General features: G+C 48.9%; 7 protein-coding genes across 7 annotated transcripts; 5 read left to right on the top strand and 2 right to left on the bottom strand.

Moving 5' to 3' along the window:
- Positions 1 to 528: 528 nt before the first annotated feature.
- On the bottom strand, positions 529 to 2,059 carry FPRO_06189 (uncharacterized protein; the record flags this gene model as incomplete). Its single annotated transcript, XM_031228924.1, has 5 exons — positions 529 to 568; positions 623 to 883; positions 953 to 1,183; positions 1,421 to 1,675; positions 1,893 to 2,059. The coding sequence occupies 5 exons, from the start codon at positions 2,057 to 2,059 to the stop codon at positions 529 to 531; spliced, it is 954 nt and encodes a 317-aa protein (XP_031079213.1).
- A 578-nt stretch (positions 2,060 to 2,637) lies between these two features.
- Positions 2,638 to 4,116, bottom strand: FPRO_06188 (uncharacterized protein; the record flags this gene model as incomplete). The annotated part of the gene is made up of 3 exons (XM_031228925.1): positions 2,638 to 2,662; positions 2,716 to 3,693; positions 3,962 to 4,116. 3 exons carry the CDS (start codon positions 4,114 to 4,116, stop codon positions 2,638 to 2,640), a joined length of 1,158 nt encoding a protein of 385 aa, XP_031079214.1.
- A 3,062-nt stretch (positions 4,117 to 7,178) lies between these two features.
- Positions 7,179 to 7,996, top strand: FPRO_06187 (uncharacterized protein; the record flags this gene model as incomplete). The annotated part of the gene is made up of 2 exons (XM_031228926.1): positions 7,179 to 7,250; positions 7,310 to 7,996. 2 exons carry the CDS (start codon positions 7,179 to 7,181, stop codon positions 7,994 to 7,996), a joined length of 759 nt encoding a protein of 252 aa, XP_031079215.1.
- An 891-nt stretch (positions 7,997 to 8,887) lies between these two features.
- On the top strand, positions 8,888 to 9,428 carry FPRO_06186 (uncharacterized protein; the record flags this gene model as incomplete). Its single annotated transcript, XM_031228929.1, has 2 exons — positions 8,888 to 9,031; positions 9,126 to 9,428. The coding sequence occupies 2 exons, from the start codon at positions 8,888 to 8,890 to the stop codon at positions 9,426 to 9,428; spliced, it is 447 nt and encodes a 148-aa protein (XP_031079216.1).
- A 773-nt stretch (positions 9,429 to 10,201) lies between these two features.
- Positions 10,202 to 10,636, top strand: FPRO_06185 (uncharacterized protein; the record flags this gene model as incomplete). Its single annotated transcript, XM_031228930.1, has 1 exon — positions 10,202 to 10,636. The coding sequence occupies one exon, from the start codon at positions 10,202 to 10,204 to the stop codon at positions 10,634 to 10,636; it is 435 nt and encodes a 144-aa protein (XP_031079217.1).
- Positions 10,637 to 11,699: 1,063 nt separating this feature from the next.
- Positions 11,700 to 12,279, top strand: FPRO_06184 (uncharacterized protein; the record flags this gene model as incomplete). The annotated part of the gene is made up of 4 exons (XM_031228931.1): positions 11,700 to 11,771; positions 11,822 to 11,874; positions 11,928 to 12,202; positions 12,254 to 12,279. 4 exons carry the CDS (start codon positions 11,700 to 11,702, stop codon positions 12,277 to 12,279), a joined length of 426 nt encoding a protein of 141 aa, XP_031079218.1.
- A 939-nt stretch (positions 12,280 to 13,218) lies between these two features.
- FPRO_06183 (uncharacterized protein) lies at positions 13,219 to 14,718 on the top strand (the record flags this gene model as incomplete). The annotated part of the gene is made up of 1 exon (XM_031228932.1): positions 13,219 to 14,718. The coding sequence occupies one exon, from the start codon at positions 13,219 to 13,221 to the stop codon at positions 14,716 to 14,718; it is 1,500 nt and encodes a 499-aa protein (XP_031079219.1).
- Positions 14,719 to 15,181: the final 463 nt, after the last annotated feature.

Consider the following 15,181-nt stretch of genomic DNA (forward strand, 5'->3'; position numbering starts at 1 on the left):
CATCCCATGGCACTGGTCACGAGAATCGGGACCAAACAAGGAGAGTACTCGACAGGCATTGATTAGAAACAGTTTGTAAGTATGCCATATGTGCTTAGCAATATCTCGTAGAACTATTAGTGAACATCGGGGAGGCCTTGACGAATACCCAGTAAAAGTGTAGATACTCGGGACATGCGCATCAACACTTTACGATACTTCTGCACAAAAAAAGAGGGGGGGGGGGGGGGTAGAAAAAGGACAGGTGGTATCTTTCAATTCATCGCAGAGGCATGCTCGTAATATTGCCCTCAAATGGCAAAGCTCTCATCGTAACATCCAAGGCACATGGAAACCATCCTAGCCTAGTTTTACCCCTATTTCTCTGCGACAGGCATGAGCTTGTTGATAACCACTCCAATGCTCATCATCCGTCGAAGACTCAACTTTCAAACCCCTCGACCGTGGAAGCTAGCCTGTTGGTCCATTAGCTGAGAACATATGTGAAAGCATTAAGACATCAACTCACCTTGTAGAAGAAACTCGGACCTAGACCTCACCAACGGTGACCTCGTCCTCAGGCTCGGACCTATAAGACAGTTAGCACGGAACCTGGAAGTTGACTTGGTGAATTCCAACGTACTTGGTGCGCTTTGCGCCCTGGGGAGACATGAGTTCCCCCCCCATGTCGTCCGTCTCCATCTTCAGCTGCATCTTCTCATCCTCAAGATCCTCGTCCTCGTCGACGACGGAAGCCGACTTAGTGGCCTTACGCTTGGATGGAGTGCGCTTGGCGGGCGTCTTGGTGCCGGGAGCGCGCTTGCGGGGAGTACCATTCTCGGAGCCACCAGAGTTCTGGATGGCGGTGGTGTCGCGGTTCTTGCGCAGCTTCTGGACGTGCTGGCTACAAAGACAAATATGTTAGCAGCTGACCTTTAAAACTGTGCGCAAAAGACAGAAGAAAGTCGAGTACTTGATCGCGTCGTAGGAATAGGAGTAACCCTTGCTGCGCATCTTGGCGGCGACGTTGGTAAGGTCAGCCTTGTTCGGCTTGATCTCTTCGAGAAGAGCGAGGAGGAGGTCCTCATGTGAGGCAGCATCCCAGCCTCGAGTGGGTTTACCAGCCCCAGCAGCAGCAGCGCGAGGAGCCATGACGATGGTGTTGATGGACGGTTTGATGAAGGGGAGGGGTTTATGTGTTTGTCTGTTTGTTTGTTTGGGCAGAGAATTACTGATGCCAGATGTTGGATGAAGAGACAGGAAGAGATGAGAAGGGTTTCAGAGTAGAGTTGTCTGAAATGTGGGAAAGGAGTAGGAGAAATGAGAGAAAGGATGAAGAGACAGGAAGAGAGGGGAAGTTGAGATGAATGAAAGTGGGGGATGGGAAAACAACAGTGACCAATATGCAACGGGAAAAAGAGGCCGGAGTCAGAAATCGTACCGAAGAGCGCCCTCAGTGAAGGTGTAGCCCTTTTGCTGAAGATCACCCATGACGTTGCTCCAGTCTTCAGCACTTGGCTTCATGTGTTGAAAGAGACTGATCAGGATGTCTTCGTGGACGTTGGCATCCCACTGCATGACTTGACGCTTGGCCATGGCGACGATGATAGGGAAAGGATGGAGAAGGGGGGTTATGAGGATGTTGATGAGCAAGAACGCAGTTTGCTCAGTGTTGTTGAGAAGTTGAGAAGATGATCTCTTCCGTGAGGATATTTGTATTCACTTAGCCCTAAGGCTTAGAATAGAGGAGTGAAAAGTGAGGCCATGTTTGCACAAAAATGTGAATAGCGTCGCATAACCTCCAAGTGAACCACTCTGACCTTGCCCAAGCGCAGCACAGCAACCAAGATAGTTCAATGACCGAAATCTAAGTAGAAACGCAAACGAAAGATCAAAGAAATGTCAGCACCTACCGCACGGCGTCAAAAGAGGTGGTATATCCGCGCCCCTTGATATACTCTTCAATAGACGACTTGACCGGAGGAGTCAAGCCCCCGCTGACCTGGGCGCCAGTGTAGAGGCCAACAACGAGGTCAAGAAGGAATTCGGCGTTGTCCCAATCGCTCGCTTTTCCAGGCATGTTGAGGATCGTTTCTCGTCGATTGATTTGGTAGAATTGAGGTTGAAGATGTGGATGGGAGTCCAGATGTCGAGGTTGATGGTGGTGGAAAGAGAGGAAAGCTGTGTAGAGCCGATCACGAGATGAATTCATACCTCCAACGAGAACAATGGAACTTACAGCGCAAGATACTCTGAAAGTAGCAGTTGTCATTGTTCCAGCATGAGCATCACTGCAGTGACTCGAAACCTGCATCTCGGGCACTGCCTCGCACTGCGGATTTGAGTGACAATAGAAACACTCTAGCAAGTTTGGCATTGCTACTGTCCTATCTACAACTAAACTTTCGACATACCTAATCAAGAGAAATGATGTACGCTCTCGATCAAGAGACTCCAGCTCTTTCTTCTGCCAGCCGAATCTCAGCTCCTTTTCTTTCATATTATACACGCACCAAGAATGTTCTTTCTGCAAAAACACAGTCCTCGCTCGCTCATTTCTATCCCATCCCTTGCAAACGCAAAGGCCATTTAAGAAATCCCTAGTCTTTAACGCCAATGCCCGTGGTATCAATGTTATTCTACAAGCAAAGCCGGTTGCTATGCCTCACCATAAGTAGCAAAACTGAAGGGGATTAGTTGGCAGATCATTAATGGTAACATTGACACAAAACTTACTCGGAAGCAAAGTCTGTCGACCCATTATGAGCCGCCAGGGCCAAGACAGCTTCATCATCCATATCGGTATCCTTAGGGGGTTCAGGCGAACTTAACCGTGGCCGCTTAGCGGCCGGCTCATCATTATCGATATCCGCTTCGCCGTCAGCATCAGCGTCAGCATCGGCGTCGCCATCAGCATCGATATCCTCGTTAGGATGCTGCAGTGGCTCCGAGGTCAAAGCAGCTTGAGAGTCCGCGTCGTTCTGCCCAACTGGTGCATGTTGAGATGCAGCACTTGCATCGGTTACTTCACGAGCCTCCCGAGGTGCTTCCTGGGAAACATCCTGGGATTGGTATTCAGTTGAGTTTTCCTGCTCTGGCTGAGGCTGTGCAGTTGGCTGTGAAATCTGTTCGGGTTCGCCTTGTTGATCTGGTTGAGGTTGAAACTCTGACTGGAGCTGTTGGTCAAGGGGAGGTTGCTGTTCGGACTGAGGCTGTTGTCCAGGTTGACCGGATTGTACATGCTGAAGGGGATGAAGATGAGCAGGCGCCTGAGGAGTGTCAGGGGCACGAGGGGGACTTGGGTAAGTTATCGGACCCTGAACATGAGGTACGTTGCTGGGGGGAGGAGCTTGTTGAGTAGGAATCGCGGGAGAGATGTTGCCAGGCTGTGCAGCAGGTTGAGCTGGTAGATGAGCGCCATCTTGATGATTGCCAAGAGGAACACCATAAGATTGGACTGTCTGGGGATGAGGATGGGGGTAAGGAGGTACGGGGTTGGGCCCAGGAACGATACCAACTGGCATAGGCTGATCGGTAGGGATTTCTCCAGCTCCTGGAACAGGAACAGGAGGCTGTTTCCTAGGCCGACCTCTCCCAGGGCCGGGACGACGGGTGATCGGATTCATTGTCGGATCATTCCTACGTACAATATCGCCGTTAGGTCCCGCTGTCTCTGCCTTATTCTGAGCTCTGCGAAGCCCCTGAAAATGTTGACTAGATACGTGTTAGTGCTGTGTTATTTGAGAAGTTGGACAGAGTTTGGTAGGGTTATTTGTATATATGAGGTGAGTTGAGTATTGTGTTGTGTGATCATAAGTGGATGTAAACGGGCGACTCAGGTATAAGCCAACTTGACGCGTAACGACCACCAGCACGAATTATACATGGTGATAAGCAAATGATGATAACGATGTGAAGAATGGCAAAGCAAATACGTATAGATAGGCAGGCAAGTATGACAGTAATAAAGCCAAGTACTCACCGGCAGCCTTCATTGGTGAAGCCATAGCCCAGACTTCTCATATGGTTACCAATGGTGGTCCATTCTGAGCCGCTTATGACGCCAATGTTTTTGACGGAGAGAATAGTAAAGAACAAGTCTTTGTCAGCTCTGTCATTCCAATTTTTACTATTCATGCTGAATTCAACGGAAGTAGAGCAATTGTCGACGTGACAAAGAGTGATGGGTTACAAGGCGGCAACGCGACTGTAGATGGTTAGACGCTGTTAAGGCAACGGCTGGATCAATGGGAAAATTGATAGTGTAGGTAGAAATTGCTAAGGGAAGGGGAGCCCGCTGAGGCGCGAGGTTGGGGGGGGATAATGATGGTCCAAGCTTCCGGTCTTCTTGGCATACATTGCCCGGGGAAGAGAACAAAGGGCACTTCGGGATCCGGATGAATATTGTTTCCGAGTCGAGACCTTCCCTTATCATTCGACATTCATTGGATGATGAACTCGAGAGCTTTTGCTTTTCCTAGATGTTCTGTCTAGGTAGGCATATATGAATGTTTGCTTTTTCGACTGCTCGCCTAGATTTGTACAATGCCGAGTCCAACGTTGTCCAGCAATAATCCTTTCTCTTGGCAGACGGCATCATGACTTGTACCTATGTCGTTGCAATGTACATACCTCAGTTTCACACAAACTCAAAATAATAAACTGAATCAGCTTTTGAGATTGACAACGACAAGCAAAACATGTATGCATATCAAATGTTGTTCTGTGATTGGTGATGGTAAAGCAAAGAGAGATAAGAAAACTTAGGATCTCTATCTATACGTAGCCTACCTAATATAAGAAAGACCAGCAAATCTCGTTGACAACCCATTGATGCCAACGTAAACAAACGGTTACCGAAAGAGGATTAGTCCAGCTCAACGTTAGATCATCTGGCTGCTATGGATGTATCCGTAACGGAATGGCAGAGGGGACCCGCCAATCTGCGCCACAAAGTGAAGCAAGGGATTTCAGGGGGGAACAAGAAAAGATGACTTGAAGTGGAGACGGGCTACGAGGTCCCCTCACGTGCTTTCGTTCCCATTTCCTGTCCCGATGAGTCTGAGCAAGGTCCCACCAACTGCGCGCCCGTCGCGTCTCCCACCCACTTCATCTCATGCCCTCCATAACGACCAGACATTGATTCGAGAGCTCTACACGACCATGAAAGCTTTCATAATTGTCAAATACGATTGTTTCAGCTGTGTTTTATATACTCGAGAATTTTCCTGACTCCCAAAGCTCTCGCGGTTGTTGAACTGCTGCTTTTCATCATCGTCGTGGCGGATTGCGACCATCAACTTTTTTCTAGGCTACACCCCTCAGCTGAGCGTCAAGAGGCAAACAGGCAAAGCAAACCTCGGCGGATCGGCTGCATGCTGCAATTTCTTTCATTCTTGAGCCTCGAGACCCCGATCCTTGCTCTTTCTGATGTCTCTCGTCTCATCACAAGTAAAGTGCCTGGTAGTCAGTCTGCTCAAACTTGCATCCAGTTTGAGCTTGCTGCACACCAATAAGCTTGAGCTCAAGCTCAATTCATTCCCCCAACCAATTGGATATTTGCCTGTCAAATACCACGAGGCCATCTGAACAGGATATCTATCGCCATGGATCGCCAAGTCGCCCAACCTGGTCCTCTGTGGTTTCCCCCCTGCGTTGTTGCATGCTGTATGCCCAATGTGCTATTAACTATTCGTCGGTGACCCGCGCAATGAGTCACACTTTGTGGTTTCACCCATTCCTAGGCTTGCAACCCCTGCTCGGGTATGCTTTAGCTTGTCTTGATGTGCCTATTTAGAAAACTTGCTCTTGTCAATTGCCGCTGGCTGGCTACTAACCTTCAGCTTACGAGAATTAAAAGAGTGAAGAAAGAGGGGAATATCAGCTAGACCGGTTTTGAGCAAAACCACTTAAACTTTTACATTCCAGTCTCAAATGAACTCAAATTGAGAGTGAGCATGCCACTGTCTCAATTGATCAATCACGTATTCTTTTCTCCTTTTGAGATCTCATCTGGAAGTAATTCTTCCATGGGACCTGCGGCGCCGTGAGCTGTAGTGGTTGCAGCACACCATGCCCTGGAGACAGGGGCCATGGTGCGCTGGGGCCCGGCGGTCTTAGACTCAAATTTAGTGGGTGTAGCGGGGGGTCATCAACCACTTTACGCGGTGTTCGCGCAGACCGCGCCCCAATTTCCATCAACGGGAGGGATCGCCTGGACCCGACAGGAGGAACAGGCAACTATGGAGCATCGTCTGCATCATGGATCGTAGCATTCTCAGACATTTTCTCTCAATGGCTTGCGCAGCGCATTACGGCACATTGCACGATCCATGCTGTGCCTGTACGGGGATGCTCGGTCCCCCCTGTATCTGCCTGGTTTTAGTCCCCCACAGAGACGGGACAGGAGGTGTGTAGGTGTATGTATATGGATGTAAGTTGGTGTGTGTGGCATCACATTTAGGTTGGATTGGATCTTAGCAGACAGCCCAGACGACTCATAGGTACTGTAGGTAGTTGGGCACTACCTAACTACATATAATACGGATCCCTTCCTGTTTTCCTTCCTTCCATCTCTTCCCTCCTCCGCTTGCCTCTTTGTGCCCTCGTGCCACATCACCTTTGCATCGTGCCATCCACATTCTTCATCAACACTCCAAATTCTGTACTCAAAAGGCAATCCATACGCTACATGCCTTCATAAAAGACTCGTCGCTCAGCTGACCCTCCTCTTCAACGACGGGTTTCCCGCCGAGGCCACTATCTTGGCCTGTTGTATTCTCGCCTCGTCCGCCTCGTTGGCCAGAAAACCCTCAACGTCTGCCACATCGTTTATCACCCACTCATCAATAACTCTTTTCGTCCACTCGATCTGTATCTGAGTGCGCCTCAGCCTTGCCGATTCCCTCTTATCGAATTTACGACATTAGGTTTCACGATTACAGTGACTCCATCGAATCAAGTCTTGATCTGAAAACGCACAGCCTCGTTTTCGGTCAATATACTCATCCCGAAAAGCTAATTCACGCTCACCTAAGGCATCTATCAACCAAAGCTGCCTAAAGTTTCCACTTCATGTTCTAATCTATATATACTTCCTTCCACTTCTCCTCATTCTGCCTCCTCGACAGCCTTATCTCCGCCGCCACACGCCACTTCCTCTCCCCCTCTCCCCTTGACACCAATCAAGTCTATCCACGATGGCTCCCAATAGCGAGAACGCCATGGCCCGGTTTCTCCTGGCCATCTTGAACCAGAAGAACCTTAAAGACGTGAGTTTATCCTACTTTGAACGTTGCTCTGCTTCTCCTCCTAACGGCGGCAACCCCAGATCGACTGGAACCAAGTCGCTCAAGACCCTGTTCTCATCGAACCCATCACAAATGGGCATGCTGCGAGGATGCGCTTTGCTCGTTTCAAGACCACCGTCCTTGGAACTCAACCACAGAAGAGAACTCGTCCTGTCGACCCTACAGACAAGTCTCGTGTGACCAAGGCAAGGAAGACCCAACAACCCAAGAAGAACAGCATCGGCAATTCTGAGTCAGGTTCGAGTGTCTCATCTTATGCCCAGGTTCGCCAGAGCCCTATCATCAAGCAAGAACAGAACCAACATGCATACATGGCACAGTTCTCTCCCGCGTCTACTTCCTCCCCTTTCCTCAACGACAACTTGGACGACTTTGGTTGCAGTTCTCGATTCCTCACCCCTTGCAGTGATGATATGCAACAAGGCCTCTCCATAAACCCTGCTTCACTCGAAGACACCAGACAGCGGAATGGATTTGGTCCTTCGATGGATTGTCCCCCTGACTTCATGGCCCAACCAGCGATGCATGACTTCATGACCATGGGGCAGTCCCATTTTCATACGTTTGACGCCGCCTGCAATGAGACATCTTACAACTCGGCTCTCGGCGATGCACAGAGCCCAGCTGCCCTTGATCTCAATGGCGCTCCTCCCATGCCAGATTGCGGCTCTGAATGGTCTGACCATTTCAACGACACTTCTTTTTAATACCCACACTGAAAGCATGGAAACCCCACGGATAGAGGGTTGCTTGTGTACAAAATGGTGATTTGCTAGACTGCGTTTGATTTATGAATTAATGACAATTGCTTCTTCGATATGGTTGCTTTTCCTATGTCCTTCTGTCAGGGTTCTGCTTTACACAATTTCCAACTTTGATCCAGCAAAGACGTTTATCATAAGTCTCTACCAGGATCAACATCAATTTAAGGATGAAAAGAATGCCAGTAACTGGAAGCCTGCTTGGCTGATACTTATATATTGCTCTGGAAGTTGTACACTAGCACTTTTACTCACAGTCTAATTGAGAGAATCATTTATCGATTCCTACACAGCATGTGCCCACACTCATATTGTATTGACCGTACCAGCTACATACAAGTGTGATATTGCAGTTCTGATTCGGCAGAAGCTGGTTCATCTGACTAACACTTGGTAGTGGCATAGCTCTTCAGAAGCAGTGCCAAACACAGACAAACCTCACTAACAGCACAACTACAGTGATAAGAGAACCATAGGCTTCAGTCTTAGGAGCAAGTTCCCGCCATTATAATGCGCTGCAGTTATTTGGTGTACCTGCTAGCTCTTTCAACTTATCCCTTATAGCGCAGCACTGACAGCATATTTACTGAAGCTCCTAGACTTCTCTAAATTTCTGATTTCTTCTTCCCTAAGATCTAGGCATAAATTCGCATCACTCCTCCGCGCATAGATTCATCTCCTCCACACCAGCCTTACTTTGTACCTTGTCCATTTTATTTAACACCCAACAACCAAACACACCCCCTTTCACTTTCAAAACAACGGTATGGAATACCTGACACTTACCTGAGGTACCTATAGTTATCAGACTAATGCTATTCACAGCACGACGCTACCATGGCCGACAACAATAAGAAAGAGCCCACTGCCGCCGAAGCTATGCTTTTCTTCAGCATTGTCAAGCACACTCGAAACAAGGCTGATGTTGACTGGAACGCTGTCGCCTCTGAGGCTGGATTCAAGAATGCCGATGTCGCCAAGGTGAGTTGCCATCCTCCTCCTCTGCCCATGCCGCCGCATTCATCTCATGATCAAATCTGTCATCTGTTTTCGTATACTGACTCAAGAATCACAGGTTCGCTTCGGCCAGGTTAAGCGTAAGCTCGGAATCTCTACTGAGACTACTGCTCCCAGCCGCGGTCCTGTGACTCCCAAGAAGACCGCTGGTGCTCGAGTCGCCAAGACTCCCCGTAGCGGCAAGGGCAAATCAAAGGTCAAGAAAGAGGCTGAGGCTATCCTCCTGCGCGATGAAGATGAGGACGAGCTGGTCAAGGCCGGAATCAAGGCTGAGGACCGTGAGATGGAAAAGACTCCAGAGAAAGAAGACCTCGGGGACGATGACATCGACCCCGCCAACTTCCCCTTCTTCCAACAGTAATTCCACAACTGAGAGAATGTTTCGGGCTTTTCAGATCCATACTATGATCTGCTATGGTTGCTCATAGTCGGATTTGGGGGATTCAGAGTGGATATACGATCTGAGGACTTAGCTATGGCAACATCATACCAAGCCAAGTATCACGACAACAGAATGAAGTCATAATTCTAGCACATCTAAAATTAATTGCAAGCATTAGTGACTCGCCTTAAATAAGTTGTAGTGATATATCCTTACAACCCAACTGGCAGTTGATAAGTGCCAGGCTGGAGGTCCCGAGCTCAAATGAAGATATCATGCAGTGTTAAAGATGAATCTGCAGGCTGGAATGCATAGATACACTCAATAGGACCCCAACTTATCCATTTTCTTTTATGCATACCTAGGTAGTGTGCGAGATTTGGACTTCGGCCCTTCTCACTGCCTGTTCTCGTTGCATGTGCCCTGACACTGCAAGCTATTATCTCATTCACTTCACCGACCCAACTCGCCAAATTCCACCCCATTGTCCTAACTATTGCACATACAGGCTTTTCAAAGCCCTGGGACTTTCACTGTAGTCAACCAATATTTAAACCCATGGTCCCACCCTCTCCGTCCCGACCTTTCCTCCTCCACCACACTCCTCTGCCAACACGCAGCAAGCAACTTTCATTGCTTGACAAGCTTGACACTTTCCACAAACAACATCTTCCAAGCATTCAACAAGTATGTCACTTTTCTAATTATTTTATCCTCATGATCATCTCTAACCTCACCACAGATCAATCATCATGCCTCCCAAGAAGAGTACCGACCAGGATGGCTCCCCCATCGGCCTCACTGATGGTGAGCTCCGATTCATCAAGGCGATCTTCGACAATATGACGCAAAAGCCTGACGCCGATTGGGATGCTGTTGCCAACACTGTCAGCCTGAAGGATGCCAAGTGCGCCAAAGAGCGCTTCCGTCAGATGTCCGTCCGTCATGGCTGGCGTAGCGATGGCGCTGGAGCTGGTCCCAGTCCCCGCAAGTCCTCTGCCTCGACCTCTAGCCCGAGAAAGTCTCCTGCTGCCGTGAGAAAGCCCAGAAAGACCAACGCTACTCGCAGCCCCTCCAAGAAATCTGCTAAGAAGGTCGATGAGGATGACGAGGAAATCAAGGAGGAAGCTCAGTCGGAGGAGAAGAAGGAGATCAAGGCTGAGGCTGAGGACGATGACACCAACTAATGGATGAAATGATGGGAGCAAGGACATCGTATTGCCGACTATGCCCGGAAGATTCATGAGAACCTCATAACACGTCTAGCGGTAATACTGAAAGGATCTGGCTAGTCAATATCTGGAGGCACTACTGAAATGAAATTGAGACATTGAGACATATCTAATTAATATCGGGCTACAATGTGATTTCGGGGCGTGATCAGAATCTGTAGAGTAAAATCTCATCCACTCTTCTTGGGCGGGCGGGAGAGTGGACGAGAGGTGGATTGGCACTGCAACATCAAAAGCTGGGATGGAATCTTCTCAGACCATAATTGGCATGGCATAGCGAGCTAAAATTTCGGGTAACTTCATCCATATCTTGTGGGCAATATTATCGCTGGCCTGGGCTTGTCCTCCATGAGTTACCACATTGGCCTACCCCTGAATATTGCTATTTTTTACGATTGATCTATCGTTTCTATATTCATAGACCAACCTCCTTAAGGAAGCCTCAGTATACTTATTATGCCAAATAAAGTTCGTAGCAATGCCCATATGCAGTATTGATCCTTGGATGGTGTTTAAGCCAGGGAATCAACCTGGCAGCTGGCGACACTGTCAAGTGGGCACAGCTCCGGCATCGACGAGCTTCAGTTGTTCATATCTGAGTTCCATATACGAATTGTCTGTTCCACAGGGCTTAGTTGCCCGGCTAATGCACAAACAGTATTCCTTGTGCTGTTTGGTAGGTGCCGCTTCGTCTGATGTTGATATTTGCCCAAAATAAGCGTTGCCTGCTGCCACATCCGCCCTCTAGTCCCTCTCTGCTTTTCTCCCTGCTCTGTTTACTCCAAGCAAACATAGACTCGTCTTGTCTCGTCTCCCCCGAATAATTTCTTTCAATCTCTCACCATCTGAGTTTTGTGCCTTTGATCATCGCACCTCAACCGCACTACAACACTAGACGACCACATCAGTCTCAAACACTGTAAGTCTACAAACCCTTCATATGTTCTTCGCCTTGACCCTTTAACTTGGATTCATCCCGGACTCATCGCTCACTCTCATAGCCTAAACAACCGCCACGATGTCCAAGCAAGAGCCTGCAGATCAGGTCAAGTTCCTTGTGTCCTGCATCGGACATACCAGCAACGGTCGAGTAAGTCCAGATCCATCTTTTGTCTCATGTTGCTCTGCTAACAAACCAAGCCTGACTTCCAGGCTGTTGCCGAGGAGCTCAACATTGTTTCCAAGGCCGCTGCGTAAGTCACCCTCCCCCTTCCCCCATCATCAACACTAACCCACGACGCAACAGTCAGAAGCGATACGAGCGAATGCTCAAGGCCCACGGCATCAGCCGTCCTGGTGCTCTCGCCAACGGCAATGGGGCCGACTCTGCCCCCTCAACTCCCAAGCGCAAGGCCAAGGCCGAGGGCGCCGGAAGTGCCAAGAAGCGAGCCACTCCTCGCAAGGCCAAGAAGGAGGAGTCTGAAGACGATGAAGATGTGAAGCCCAAGACCCCTACCAGCAAGAGCAAGGTCAAGAAAGAAGAGGAGAAGGAATCGGCTGATTCTACTGGCTCGCTCTCTGGTATGTGTCCTCGATGTTTCGGTCACGGTAGTTTACTAACCTCGACGATAGATGTGCCTGCTTCCGATGGTTCTTAAGCCCAGATCCAACTACCCAATGCATGGTGATATGAACATTTGGAACAGTAGCATCAGCGTGGGTTTTGTCTTGCCGATCTCATGGACAGCTAGATATCTGATTAGGATGTGACAGCGTATGCGCAAAGTTGGGGTATCAGGATCATGGATCGAGGATAGTCTCAAGAGATGCAAGTAACAACGAAAGAAACGAATCTGTGCTTTCAAATTCACATGATCACACTCAATTATACACACTCGTATATTCGCCTCTTAGTAGTGACTTGAGCTTGCAATGCCTTTTGGTATCAAGGGTGGATGAGCATCCGTCCCATCCACATCTGTTTCTTCTACCTAGCCTCAGCTGCCAAATCGTAAGCACGATATCAGGTACTCACCAGAAATAACATTCGATTGAACATTACATTCAATTAAATTCCTTGCATCCTTAAAGCCACTAATAGAGCCCGACTTTACATTTCCCGCCGTCTGCCAGGCACTGCCAGTGATGGCTTCAAGCCCCACTCCATAAATGCACCTCCTATTGTCACACTTGAGCATTCATTGAACAATAGTAATTCTGCCAGAATTTCCTATTGCAGTTGGGACCGTCAATTAGTGGATGGGGACATGCATGGTCTCCTCTACGCTCATGGGGGGGGATCATCTCTCTTCTCTTCCCTCTCCCACACTCACCATTAGTTCTCACTCTTCCTCCAACACTCATTCTCTCTGCAACAGCGAACTCCATCGCAGGCTTCGTTCCTTTCTTGTTCTTCTTGAAAGACTCAAGACAAATTGAGTGTTGATTCTCTTTCTGTAAGTAAAGTGCTCTTCTTCTGCTACCTCAAGCTCATTCTCTCAAGGCACACTCACCTCAACCTTTGCTTATACCAAAGCACACAACACCTCTGCTTCATCTTCTGAGCTTCGCTACTTGCTGTTCGACAAATCTTCATCATGTTGGGTCCTACTCCAGCCCGTACTCCGCTCTCTTTCACTTTTGAGGACGGCGATTCCCAGTTTGATGCTGAGATGACAATGCCTGATTATGAGCCCATGTCTCCTGTTGTCGCCAATCTTGAGAAGATGGTTGCCAATCGCAAGACCGCTCCCAGTGAAAGCGGCACCACAGCTGAGACTATGAGCTCCGTCGGGCGTGGCATCTCCACCAAGCGTAGCATCTCAAACATGGACAGCACTCCCCCCGAGTCGCCCATTGAGGCTTTCCTCTCCCGGCCCGAGACTCCCAACTACCCTTACAACAACTGGAACTCTACCTCTGCGTTTACCATGCGTAACGGCCAGGTCTATAGCTTTGGTCAGCTCCAGGTGATGTCCCTCCAAGTTGCTGAAGCCAGACGCAACGGAGAACTTCCTCCTACCAACGAGTCTACTCTCGATGCCAATGCTGTTGCTGAAGACTACAATTCGCTCATCTATCTTCGACGCCTTCGTGGTAACCAACTTGCCCCTGCTCCTCAGTCATACTTCCACTTCCGCGAACAAGTTGCACTCGGCATCCAGGTCCGTCAGGCATCTCTCAAGCGTGAGACTGACCAAGAAGTCGCTCGTCGAGTTGACCACTACCTTCAAGCTGTGGAAGCTGAGAAGCGATACTACAACGCTAGTAATACCATACTCAAGCGTCGTGAGGTCACCAACCCTACTCAGCAAGACTTCATCGACCCCCACGATGACATGTGCTCTATGGTCGAGCATACTATCGAGCAGGGCATCTCCGATGCCACTGGACCCCTCCGCATGAACGTTTCTAATCTCAAGAAACAAGGCGAGGTCTTCCAAGAGCAGACTGCCCTTCTGCAGCAGCAGAATGACATGTTCCAGCGACAGACCGAGCAACAAAACAGTCTTGTTCAACAGCAGAGCGGTCTCCTGCGACAGCAAACCGATGTCTTTCAGCACCAGGCTCAGGAGCAAAGCACTCTCTTCCAGCTGCATGCGGACCAGCAGAATGACCTCTTCCTGCAGCAGCACAGCATGTTTCTGAATCACAAAGCTAGCCTTCGGGAACAGAGCCGTTTCTTCAAGAAGCAGAACGACACCCTAGAGCAGCAAAATAGGGTCATGGATGCTTCCGTCACTCACTTGAGTAACCTTATCGAGCCTCAGATCTATAACAACCAGGCTACCGCCCAGACCCTCGCTTCTGCCAACCAGCTTTTCGTCGACTTGTCGAAACAACTCCCCGAGACCATCCGATGCGCTGTTGAGGAAGCTTCCCAAAAACAAGCTCGCGAGCTCATTGAGCAAGCTCTTCAAATCCAGCAGATGGCTATCGCCAACCCGCAGCCGGATGTCAAAACCAACAGCGCTCCGGTTGAAGAGGCCCAGGAAAAGAAGGCTGTCGCTGTTGATTCCGCTAGGGCCGAACGAAGTGAGCGATCATCTCTCTACCGCATGGTGCGCAAGTTCAAGCGCCAGCGCATCTCTTCGTGAATGACTGGAGGGACGAGCAACAGAGTAGTAGCAGACCTCACTGTCTTGGGATGGAATACATTTGATCAGTTTGATGTATGTAGTGACAAGGTCTGATTGACACTTGCTTTGCTCATTGAGTTTGCTGTACTCAAATAGAACTTCGATTGCTTTCGCATTTTGATTAGTCTTAATCAAGACTCTGTTGTTTTATGGAGGTTATATGGTATATCCAATGCGATGATGACTCATGTGACACTTGTCAACATCACGGTTGTTTCTTGACTTCAACTATTCACTGTCCACGTCAGTTTCGATCTCCCCAATCTGAAGGTATTGAGTCGCTGCCCTTGTGGCGTCTTTAGCTTGTGGTTTCTGTCTGGGTTAGTCAATCCTATATTCCTCGCCAAATTGGACGATTGGAAGACATTATAGAGTTAGATGTGACCATGTCGAGTACTACTACTGCGATCTCTGAATGTTG

This window comes from Fusarium proliferatum (assembly GCF_900067095.1).
Source record: "Fusarium proliferatum ET1 genome assembly, contig: FPRO_scaffold003, whole genome shotgun sequence".
Classification (NCBI taxonomy): Eukaryota; Fungi; Ascomycota; class Sordariomycetes; order Hypocreales; family Nectriaceae; genus Fusarium; species Fusarium proliferatum.